This window comes from Patagioenas fasciata, chromosome 1, assembly GCF_037038585.1.
Source record: "Patagioenas fasciata isolate bPatFas1 chromosome 1, bPatFas1.hap1, whole genome shotgun sequence".
In the NCBI taxonomy this organism is placed as follows: domain Eukaryota; kingdom Metazoa; phylum Chordata; class Aves; order Columbiformes; family Columbidae; genus Patagioenas; species Patagioenas fasciata.
In genome coordinates, this window is record NC_092520.1 from 31,601,566 (window position 1) to 31,614,217 (window position 12,652).

The window sequence follows — 12,652 nt, forward strand, 5'->3', positions numbered from 1 at the left end:
CATGAGCCAGCAGTGTGCCCAGGTGACCAAAAAGGCCAACAGCATCCTGGTAGGCATCAAGAATAGCGTGGCCAGCAGGACTAGAGAAGGGATCATCCCCCTGGACCTGGCACTGGTGAGGCTGCACCTTGAATCTCAGTTCAGTTTTGGACCCCTAAGCTACAGGAAAGACATTGAGGTGCTGGAGAGAGTTCAGAGAAGGGCAAGAAAGCTGGTGAGGGGCCTGGAGCACAAGTCTGATGAGGAGCAGCTGAGGGAACTGGGGCTGTTCAGCCTAAAGAAAAGGAGGCTGAGGGGAGACCTGATCACTGTCTACAACTACCTGAAAGGAGGTTGTAGCATGGAGGGTGTTGGTCTCTTCTCCCATCTAACAAGTGATAGGATGAGAGGAAATGGCCTCAAGTTGCACCAGGGGAGGTTTAGATTGGATATTGGGAAAAATTCTTGACAGAAGGGGGTGTCAGGCATTGGAACAGGCTGCCCGGGGAAGTGGTAGAGTCACCATCTCTGGAGGTGCTTAAAAGACGTGTAGATGTGGTGCTTAGGGACATGGTTTAGTGACAGGTTAATGGTTGGACTCAGTGATCTTAAAAGTCTTTTCCAAACGAAATTATTCTGATTCCAAAAGTTAATATTTCCACAGTGATGTAAAATCCATAGGGACCATGACAAGCCTCAACCCACTTCTGTCTAAACAGAGAGGTATGTCAGATGTTACCTCTCCCTATATATATGTGCTATCAATAAAAATAATATTTGCACTCCACATGTATACATGTCTGTAACTTGCTCTTCCCAGAGCATTATGTAGTGCACTGTTGGAGTCTCAGAGAATGCAGTGATGAGTTTAAGGCAGGAACTTCTATCAATAAAGTGTTTGACCACGTTGCTAATGGGATCTGAAAGGACACTATGACTATTGGTGCTGGATGGAGAAATGTCTGCATATATATGATGCCTGTATGCCTCAAGCCAGGCTGTTGCATGGACACTTCCAGTTCTCTCCCTTTGAGATTAGTTTAGAGAGGTTTCATATTGATTGAAGGAAGTATTTTGGCTTGGGTTTGACTTTTTTCTCTTTTTACTCAGATAATTCTACTTACCTGTTTATAGAAAATTGTAACTATTTGTAACTGTGTAAGAACCATATATGTTGCTAGCTTCCTGTAAGTGAAAATGGCTGTCGGAATTATGTCTGTTTTACTGATTGGTGCTAGCGTCCAAGACCTGGGTATTGAAAAATAGAATCCATGACTCATGCAATTTATCAGAGGAAGCCCTAGTGCAAGTGAAGCCTGTGTCTACTGGAGTCCCTCAAGGGTCAGTACTGGGACCAGTACTACTCAATATATTCATCACTGACTTGGATGAGGGACTAGAGTGCACTATCAGCAAGTTTGCTGATGACACCAAGCTGGGAGGAGTGGCTGACACGCCAGAAGGCTGTGCTGCCATCCAGCGGGACCTGGACAGGCTGGAGAATTGGGCAGGGAAAAATTTAATGAAATATAACAAGGGCAAGTGTAGAGTCTTGCATCTGGGCAGAAGCAACCCCAGGTTCCAGTATAGGTTGGGGAATGACCTATTACAGAGCAGCATAGGGGAAAGGGACCTGGGGATCCTGGTGGACAGCAGGATGACCATGAGCCAGCACTGTGCCCTTGTGGCCAGGAAGGCCAATGGCATCCTGGGGTGTATTAGAAAGGGGTTGGTTAGCAGGTTGAGAGAGCTTCTCCTTCCTCTCTACTCTGCCCTGGTGAGACCACATCTGCAATATTGTGTCCAGTTCTGGGCCCCTCAGTTCCAGAAGGACAGGGAACTGCTGGAGAGAGTCCAGCACAGGGCAACAAAGATGATGAATGCAGTGGAGCATCTCCCTTATGAGGAAAGGCTGAGGAAGCTGGGTCTCTTTAGCTTGGAGGAGGCTGAGGGGTGACCTCATTAATATTTATAAATATGTAAGGGGTGAGTGTCAGGAGGATGGAGCCAGGCTCTTCTCAGTGACAACCAATGATAAGACAAGGGGCAATGGGTATGAACTGGAACACAGGAGGTGCCATTTAAATTTGAGAAGAAACTTCTTCTTAGTGAGGGTGCCAGAGCACTGGAAAGGGCTGCCCAGGGAGGTTGTGGAGTCTCCTTCTCTGGAGACATTCAAAACCCGCCTGGACGCCTTCCTGTGTAACCTCATCTGGGTGTTCCTGCTCCAGCGGGGGGATTGGACTGGATGATCTTTTGAGGTCCCTTCCGATCCCTGTAATTCTGTGATTCTGTGAAGTGTAATTATATCAGAAAAAAATAATCATTCCCAGTACAGCTTTTCTTGCTTGTGAAAGGTGTCCGGCCATTAGTATAGAACATGCTGTGTGCACAGCCGCATCACACCACGGGTTTTGCCAAGCAGGTACCATGATGCAGGCAAAGCACTTCTATCTCCAGACACATTCTTCATCCTGCACCCCTTCTGCAGGGCCATTCATTTGGGTTGGTATTGCCAGCTGATGACAAAATAAAGGTCAATAGACCAACCAGTCACAAACATCTTGTTGCTGGCAATTACAGGGCCACATTAATGACCCCCTTGCAATCCCTCCCTTCCTGTCCTGCTCAGTCCCAAGTTCTGCTTCCTCTCGCCATGTGAGAAACGTGCTCCAGTGCGGGGAACGCCCCGTCCTGCTGCTGGCCGTCTCCCCAGTGAGGATGTTTCCCATGCCGCCTCTTCCAAGATTTCCTAAACCCACAAGAAGCAGAATAAGCTCTACTGGAAGTGGTTCTTGGGAATCGAATTAACCTTAACCAGTAACCTGAAAACCAATTGAAAATTGGCAGCCATAGCCTACAGTGAGCAGACATAGGCATTTCTCCAAATTAAACCAACCTGTGATCTTTGGTTTTTTTCTTTTTATTAGGAGTGTGCCTAGGAAGATGACTTTCTTTACCAAGCCATGGTGGTGAAATACCCTTTTTAGGTAGAAACATTTGTGTATAGTATTCCAGGAAACTCATAATATGGCAACATTACTACAGGCTCTGTGTTGCTTCCTCCGTAACAGTACGATATTCTCCTACAACCAGAACAAGTAATGTCAGCGAGAATACAGCTCTTCTAATATTTCTAAACCACAAGCTTCTGCTAACAAAGGCGTATCAGACGTTCATCCTCCCACCCACCTCACGTGAACAAAAGCGTGTACCCACCTTTCCAGAGTACAATGTTGCACCAGAAAACCAAACTCTTGCATTTTCTGTCTTGCAGGCCTTCAATATTTTCTTCATGCCAAAACCTGCCCTGTGGCTCTTTACTAAAGCTGCAAGACTTCAATTAGAGGAGGGAAGACTCGGAGCTTTTGTCACGCTTTGCAAGCTCAGATCATCCACATCTACTGGTGACAAACACCTTACACATCCAAAGATCTACTGAACCTCAGAGGCTGTTTCGGACCCCTCAGAGACCAGCACAGCTCCCTCCACCAAATAAACACAGTGGCATAGCGTAGTGGCCCTTCTTTGATTTTGCTGCTTCAATGACAAAGCGTCTCTCAGCATTAGGATTACTTTTCTTTCTTATGAGGAGTTTTAAAAATATTTGCAAAGATAACTGTCCAATGAGGTCATTTTTATACTAACCCTTTTGTGGAACTCATTGGATTGGAAATGTGTTTTTCTTCAGCATAGCACAGCTGTGTTTGTTTATTATACCCTTTTTTAAAGAGCTAGTTTTTTCCATGGATTTGTGTCCCGAGGGCAGAAGTTCCAACAGGAGCTTTTCATGCAGTCAGGGTGTTTTAGGTCTTCTTCCCATACAAACTGCGTGGCATTTAGCAAAGACATGAGCACGTGCTGGGAAACTTTCCTCAGTGCACACGTGTTTCTCTGTCCTTCCCCATGCTTATTTCCATGCTACTGATAAGAAATAAATTTCCATTATCCAAGAGGCTCAGAAGTTATTTGGGACACACACGTGCAGCATTGCCATATAAACCCCATCTGTAAGTACAAATCCATTTCTCCCCCTGCCTCGCTACTCTTCCAACAGCTCCATTTGCTGGTGTCTCCATTAAAGGACACCGCAGATCACAGTTTCTTACTCTTTTTTTTTTTTTTTAAACAAGATGCTGCGAGGCTTGCTTAAAAATTTACAAGGTTCATGTTTAACTTCTGGGAAATAGGAACAGTACACTCACAAAAAGGTAGAAAACATGCTTAAAAGTACTTCAGCATGAATTTCGTGTCATACAGGGCTCCAAAGAACACACCAGTCACCCTTTCCTGACATATATTTGACTTTTATTTCAGGCACACAAATGCGACATCCTGAATGTCTGCAGCTACAGACCCAGGGGGGTTTCCAGCTTGCTTACTTATATATCAAAGAGTAGCTATGTAAATAAAATTTATACACAAGCATCTAACCCACATCTACATGAGGCTTTATTTGATGTTCATGACTGCCATGCACCATCAAGAATGGATTGAAAAAGTCCAGCTTGTGGAAAGTAACAATTATACTTTTCATTTTATATATAATGTACCTACACTAAGACTAAACTGTAAGTTAAGCCAAATGCAGATGAAGAAAAAAACGTATTGTGTATTTAAGAAACTTCCTTTAAACCAAATTATTTTATCTCAATCCAAATGTTCACAATAGCAGGAAGCTGGATGATAGCATGTTTACAGTTGTATAATAGCTCCAAACACAGCAGAGCATCCTCCCACTATAATAAGAAAATATCCTCTAAGAAAAACAAGATTAGCCCAAAGCCTCTTGACTGAATTAATCTAAGACAAAAGATTTGGACACTTATGGTGCATATTATTTAAAAATCGGTTGAAACAGTATTTTTTTTTTGCAAATATTCTATTAAATACTCCTATTTTCCTGATAAATCAATGCTCAAAACTTGGTCAGAAAGACAAGTCAGTTGCCATATTATGGAAGTTTAGAAGTGGATTTTGGGAGAGATTTTCCATTTTTTTGAGTGTTAGTCCTTTTTTCTCTCCCGTTATTTTTCTTGCAACCAGCTTCGAAACAGCAGGTATCATGATACACCTTATCCTGCACTCTCTCCCACAACAGTTGCCATTACAAAGATCCCAATAATGCAAAGAAGTTCAAACTCGCCTTAAGAACAGCAGTTTTAAGTGTCGATGGCAGCACACAGAACACTACTAGCAATATTTGAGCTTGCTCCAAGCTGGACAGCACAGGAACTCCATGAAGCTGAACAAGGTAAAGTGCAAAGTCCTGCCCCTGGTTGGGCACAACACCATTCCCCAGTGCACACTGGGGGCAAACTGGGTGGAAAGCAGCTCTCCACAGCTTCAAGATCAGCAATTCTACAATTTTATGAAAGCGTGTACCAACTTTATAATTTAAGGTTGTCCTTCGTGTGGGATGGAAGAGTCGTGAACTGGCTGCTCTAGTCAGGAATCTGCGCTTTCTCTTGGTAATGCACAGGGCAAGAGCTTCACATACTTGGCCCAGTGAATTCTCCTGGTGCGTAGCTGGGTCAGCCTGGCTCATGACGCCCTCTAGATTCTGTACATTTGACAAATTCTCAGGACGGGCATTTCAGACATTAACAACCTGTAAGTCCGCTTTGGATCTCTGCTCTACATACGGTGGAAATACCAACCCAGAATTTAAGTAAGCAGCATAATACAGCCTTTAAATGGAAAAGGAACAGAAAAGCCTGCTGTTTTGTTTGTATTTCATTTATTTATCATCACCTATTCCATTTTATCTTCTTGCTTTTAAAAATAGTACTGCAGGTAAAAAGCATTAATTTTAACTTTAACTGTAACCCCCACACACCTCAATAATAGCAAAAGAAAACACAAGACTTTTAGACAAACAGGTTTATAAGATTTATTTTCCATTGCACATACAGGGATTATATACAAGTTAGTAACATAAGTTACTTCTTAATTTGCTAAAAGATTGTTACAGCAAACACTTGCCATTTTAAAACATCGAGTCAGAAATCAATCTAAAAAGGTAAATATGACAATATTTTAAAACCAAAACAAATTGCACTTCGTTAGGGAGAGTCAAATACAGGTTTGTCTATATGCTGTAACAAACTATATAGCAGGTAATGTTATAGGTAGAAGTAGCTCTTGCAGTCCATTTGTACATTAATAACTCTTTTCAATTTTACTTAATTAAAAACTGGTGGATATTTCAAAGTCTTTCTCTTCCTCCTAGTATTCAAGATGCATCACATGAAATGCACTAGCAACTAATTCTTTATACAATTGCTATTCAAATATAAGAAGAACATCGCACCTGAAAATAAAGAAAAAACTAAAACATATTGATTTTACATGTATCATGAGATGAAAAGTATGGAAGGTGTTCAGCAATAAAGCCCTGTCCACTACTTACATAAAAGAAGATTTTAAAAAATAATCACTGCACACACAGGGTGGGGTCATACTGTAGCTTTTAAAGTCTCCTGGACCAGTAACATTCCTCATTACTGTTCACAGATGAGCGTTTCCATAGCAAACCTGTTCTCAAAGTGTCGAATCTTTCGGCAATTGACAGCTTCACGCTTCTGAATCCCTGTGTGTATTAGTAAAGAATAAGGGAGAGCACACAGAAGAGGGGATGAGGTACATCAGAGACGTAACGGTTTTACGTTTACTATAAGACGTCATCAGAAATCAAAACTACCTCTCCTCCACCCCTTTCTCAGAGGAAGCACACGTAGGCACGCATTCACACGCAGAAAATCAACAAGCAGGCAACGATCCTGACGGTGCAGCAAACCAAATCGCAGCCCTGGTTTAGTGAAAGCCAACCTGTCAGAACCCCCCACTGGCTAGTCTGAACCCAGATCAGTTCCCAGTCTCCCTCTCTGTGCATCTCTAAAAACGCTTGTGGGAACACGAGAGAGGGAACAGCTAGGAAAGATGGGGACAGACTTTCTAGCAGGGTCTGTTAAGACAGGACAGGGGGTAATGGTTTTAAACTAAAGGATGGGAGATTCAGGTTAAACAAAAGGAAGAAAATTTTTACACTGAGGGTATAAAGGTGGCCCAGGTTCCCCAGAGAGGTGGTGGATGCCCCATCCCTGGAGACATCCCAGGCCAGGCTGGACAGGGCTCTGAGCAACCTGATCTAGTTGAAGATGTCCCTGCTCACTGCGAGGGGGTTGGACTAGGTGACCTTTGAAGGTCCCTTCCAACCCAAACTATTCTATGATTGATTCTATGATTCTAATAAGCTGCTACAGGCAAAAAGGCACAAACTAGCAATATTTAAACAACAACAGCTGGGAATCTGAGAAAGGCAGAATTTAACCAAATTTTAGTCAAACCAATGCTCGTTGCCAACCTATGCTCATCATACTGAATTTTGGATTGGATTTTGCTATTAAGACCTTTTTATTTTTAAGCATTGTTCTAAATTCTTTTTATAAAATGTATTTCTTTTCCTTGTTTTCCCAAGCAGTCAGGTCCAACAATATGACTAAAACAATTACACTGTTTCAGTGTGCACTTGCACATCACATACAGTTGGTTTTGGTTTTGTTTTTAAAAAAAGAAGTAAGTAAGTCTGAGTAAAATCTGAGTGAAAATTTTAAGGCAGTGTTCAATAGCTTGTCAAGACTCTTGCAAATGATGTTTTTCAAACGTTTTCCATGAAGGAGTACCAAGGACTACAGTTCTCCTATGGAGACAGCTCTTACTCACGTTTCACTGATGCCAATAGGAAGATGTGGACTAATTTTTCAATGGCTTTAATGATAGGAAGCAGCTGCCATTCTGCACTTGGGCTACAAGGCTATGGCTTACTCATATATTGAAGGATTTTTTGGTTTTGGGGGGTGAGTTGAGAAACAAGAAAAACATCAAGAAAAGCCTGAACCCCAGAAAACATACCCATGCATGCAGACACATTTTAGCAGCTCCTGGCTCACTGGGGCCTTGAGCACTTTTGCACAATAATGAAATGACTTATTTCCATTTCTACACAGAAAATATCAGATATACTTAAGCCCACAGAGCTGGTTACTGCAATAATTCCTTTCAACACAATCAAGCCTATTTATTAAACTCCAACAGCACTGAACTTTCTGCCAACACAAAAGATCGCAGGAGGAACATTTACCTTTCATGGCTTCTTTGCGCTGTAGTTTATAGGTTTCCTTGCCACGGCATAGGCGGTAAATAAAGAATCCCAGCTGATCCACATTTTCAATGCGATCAGTAACAATCATCTGTTCATGAATCAAGTAGGATTGAGGCAAATACGTTCCAGCCTGTTGAACAAAAATATAACAGCTCTGTCAAAACCCATCTCTTCGTGGTCCAAGTACAAAACAAACACTTCGTGCTGTGTTTCTTTAACACGGCTGTGACATATCTGCTTTGAATTCTTTCAAAACATGTATCATCCACAGAATTTTATTCTAAATGTGCAAACATGACTGCACCGCGCTAAAGAAATACATAATGAGTATATTGAAAAAGGTCACAAAATGTCCACTGCCCTCCTGCTACAGCAACGTCTCCAGCAGAGGGGACATCTTTCCTTCCAGGAGCACCCACTGTCATGGATCAGTCCTGCGCTTCTTATCCAAATTTGTCACTTAATTAACAATGACCCAACAGACCTCAGTGGGAATTATGCCCAACAGAAGTCGGCACAAGAATGCTCTGCATGGAGCAGGCTCCCCATACTCTTGCTGATGAAGCACGCCAGCTGTGGGATTTGGGAAGCATGGAACATCTTCACAGCGCAGGTCACAACTCAAGCCAAATGCAAGACGAGACCGTCGTAACTTCTTATCGTGACTCCCACAATTGTTTAAACAGAAAGGTATTATTAATAGAAAACCATGGTGGTGTATCAGGTGTTTTAAGGCAATATACTGAAAGAGGGACAAGCCAGGACAATGTGCAGTGGCTTCCCAAGCCTCTTCTGGTCCCTTCAGTGTTATTCTGCCACAGCTGAAATGATGCAGAAATCTGTCTCTGCGCACACCTCACTGTACACAACTGGAAATGCACGTAACTTCGCTATCAGCTGATTTCCTAACCCTGCCACCGGTAATCATCAGCATTTTTGAAATACTACTTCATTTAAGAAATCCTGTTCGTGTGATTCTTATTTATGGCAGTAGAGAAGGTGTTGCTTCCTTTCTAAAAATAAAACCATCACTTATTATGGAAACAAATTCAGCTTCTGTGAGGAAAGATCACTATAGATTTTATTGACACTGAACAACTTGAAATTTCCATTGCAAAATAAGACTGTCTTTTCCATCCAAGCAAAATGTTGAGATGAATCTGATTAAATGCTATTCTTTTCAGTACAGAAAGAAAGGACTGTATTAAATTCACTTTAAATTATGAAAATTTTCTTCAGCACATACTATGAGGAAAGCAGCAGCAATTTTTTTCTTTAGATAAGAGCTTGGAAGACTTCACATTCCTAGAATCACAGAATTATAGAATATCTTGAGTTGGAAGGGACCCACAAGGATCATTGAGTCCAACTCCTGTCCCTGCACAGGACAACCCCAAAATTCACACCATGTGTCTGAGGGTGTTGTCCAGTCTCTTCTTGAACACTGTCATGCTTGGGGCTGTGACACCTCCCTGGGGAGCCTGTTCCAGTGCTCCACCACCCTCTGGGGGAAGAACCTTTTCCTAATGTCCAACCTGAACCTCCCCTGGCACATGTTCCTGCCAAATTATTCCACTCCTTCCTTCCAAAGTATTCCAGTCATTATTTGGTAATTAAAATAACTGTAATTTACTGTATTTCAACCCCCGGCCTCTCAAATTTCAGGAGAGAGCCCCTGAGCCAAGCAGCAGCACAGGGCACTGGCAGGGTGGGCAGCTGCAGGAGTAATGACCCAGCACTGGGACCCAGCACAGCCACAAGCGTCACCGTCATCTTCGAGGCGTCCTGTGCATCCCACACAGTTCAAATTGGACGGTTGGCTCAACAAGGGGAACAAGGTGGAGGAACAAATATACCTGCATTTCAGCCTTATTTCCCAAGGAAATGAGGCCTTTCACTGTCTGCATATACATACAAACTATATCAATATATAGAAGTGTGGTTCTTTAGGTTAAAATTATAGCTTTTTAAAAAAACAAACCAAAAAACCCCCAAAAAACAAACAAACAAACAACAGCCTAATGCACCTCCATTTTCATAAAATGCCCTATGCATGTATTCAGACCTCATTTTAATTAAATGAGCACTTTAATTTCATTAATTTTTCTCCTTGTGCAACCAGTGTGACTGCAGGATAGTGAATACAAATTTACTCACTTTGTGCATCTGCCGAATAGTTTCCCAAATTTCAGTTACAAAACATTTAACCCGATTTTCTGAGACATCAAATGCCCACAGCTTTTTGTTAGCACAATGAGAATTAAACAGATGTCTCAAAAGTAGGGCACTCATTGTTGGGGACAATGATCAAAACAGTTTGCTTTTGCACAGATTTTCAATTAAATGTGTGACGCCTGGTTATCCTCTTACTTTAACAGATCTTAATAGTGGAATTTATGTGAACTAAAATTAGAATCAAAGCAGCATACACAAAGCAAAAAAATACAGGGTCACTAAGCTTTACAGACACCACCTCATCCTCATGTACAGGAAATAAAAATGTGGTTAAATAGCCAGTCTTAAAATAGGCAGCAAAAAAGCAGCAGAGGACTTACTTGTGAAGTCATTTTTCACATGAAATGTATTTATATACACGAACCAGTCAGAAATGGCTAAAACGGTTCCTGGAGTCCTAATTCCAAAGCCTTGTTTGAAAGATGCAACCCCCAAGATGATATTAATAATTCCAAAGTCACAAAAGCCCACTGAAATAAAATTTAGAACACCCTCCTGAGATCTTAGACACGAGTTAGCTTATCAGCTCTCTTCTCTATTCTGAGCGTTTTGCTGTTCTGTAAGGAAACCAGAAGGCTGAAAAAGCAGGGTAAATGCCATCTGATTCTGTATTAAAAGCAAACATATATTAGAGTTTAAAAAAAACCACAAAACCAACACCAACAACCATAGACGATTCATATTAAATTGTAAGAGACCTCATTCCTCATTAGATGATCTGTTTTGGCCTCCTCAGTTTCACAGGCCATTATGTTCACCCAGTTACTCCAAAACTACTGACAGAACAGGGTGTCACTGTGGTGGTGACAAGCCAGCCAGCACCACAGGCCAGACAGTAAGTCCCATTATCAAACCCTGCTGGAAACCCATTAGAAGTTGCCACAACGTTACACTGAAAACTAAGGTTTGGTTGTTCAGTGATTGTGGAACCTCAGTCCCTTCCAGGGTCCTGGTTTTGAAGGACACTGAACATTGTTCTGAAGGTCTGGTGGCTGCAGAACCAGGAATCTGGCTGTGCTAAAAGCCCTGTTGCTTAAATGGGGTTTGTTAATTACATAGTCCAAATCCTGATCACTCCTATGAACCCCCCCCACTGGAAACAGACAGATCCATCGGAAGGCTGCTGGAAGCCTCATGAGCTCCTATCTTACTCTTAGTCCGTCTTAGTATCTCGTTTTAGTCCGTCACACCCAACTCACATCTGATTTCCCTGAGCACCCACAGCGGATCCAGCACACCTCACATCCATCACCCTCAACCCACCGCACCAGTTCAAAGCAGGGACCTACGCTTTAAACAACGCCCACGTTAAAAGGATTGCCCAGTATATTGACTTTAAGCCTCTCAGCTAACCAGTCTTAGTCCGGTGCTTTACGGAAACTTTCGTCACAATGGATTATAAATTTTAAGAAACCGCACAGACTACTATCAAAGAGTCTAGGTACACTACACCTAGACAATTTTGGCAATCACATTTGTAGTATTGAAGAATGAAATCAGATTTGTTTGTCTTCCTCTGAATTAATAATTCCTTCATGACTGTAGTTAATTAACTAAGAAGGTTTTAGATTATTTTCTGTCTTTGTGAAGAACTCTAGTGATCAGTTAACTTTTTAACACATGTACTTTATGTGAATGTCAGTGTTCTGGGAAAAAAAAAATCTCCTTTTTCCTTGTCTTAAGAACAAATTACTTATGATTTAACCATACCTTGATGTTGATGAGCAACTCCAGGAAATTTTTTGGTGGCATAACAACTGAAGTGTTCAGAGGAATCACATAGCACTTATCCAGGCTCAGGTCAAGATAGGCAGTGAGTCTCTGTTGAGAAAATATTTATTTTAATCAATATAGTGAAAACATCAGAAAATTCACATACAGACTTTGCAAAACTGCTGTTGCCTCGTGTTGTTCTTCAAATTATTGGTTTGTTCACTATAAAGTCTGTCCAACAAACTCCAATTCGTGGGTAGGTAAATGCAGAAATAAAAGGCAGTCTTGGTAATTGAGTTTAAATCTATGACAGGGATTTGTGAGCAGGGGATAAGTAGCTCAAATGCACTGGAGTAATGAAATTACAAAGGTGTATTTGAACTGTCACGGAATCAAGTAGAGTATTCGTTTATTCCTAGTGCCTGCATTTTGAAACAACAAGGCAAAAACCTTGCTCTAATCTCCACGCTTTTTATATTTTGTTACAGTGTAAAGGGGAAATGCTGCCGCTAAGAACAAAATACAAAAGAAAAAAAAAAAGACTGTTATATATAATGCAAG

The 12,652-nt window shown here is 41.6% G+C and overlaps 1 protein-coding gene across 2 annotated transcripts in view; it reads right to left on the minus strand.

The window, feature by feature from the left end:
• Nucleotides 1–5,847: 5,847 nt before the first annotated feature.
• ITM2B (integral membrane protein 2B) overlaps nucleotides 5,848–12,652 on the minus strand; it is a 28,170-nt gene continuing 21,365 nt past the window's right edge. For both annotated transcript variants that reach the window (XM_065858252.2, XM_065858167.2), the window contains exons 4-6: nucleotides 12,089–12,199; nucleotides 8,123–8,273; nucleotides 5,848–6,571 (exon numbers count right to left, since the gene is read on the minus strand). In XM_065858252.2, coding sequence (XP_065714324.1) covers nucleotides 6,483–6,571; nucleotides 8,123–8,273; nucleotides 12,089–12,199 — 351 coding nt within the window. In that variant the 3' untranslated portion in view covers nucleotides 5,848–6,482. The remainder of the gene's footprint in view (nucleotides 6,572–8,122; nucleotides 8,274–12,088; nucleotides 12,200–12,652) is intronic.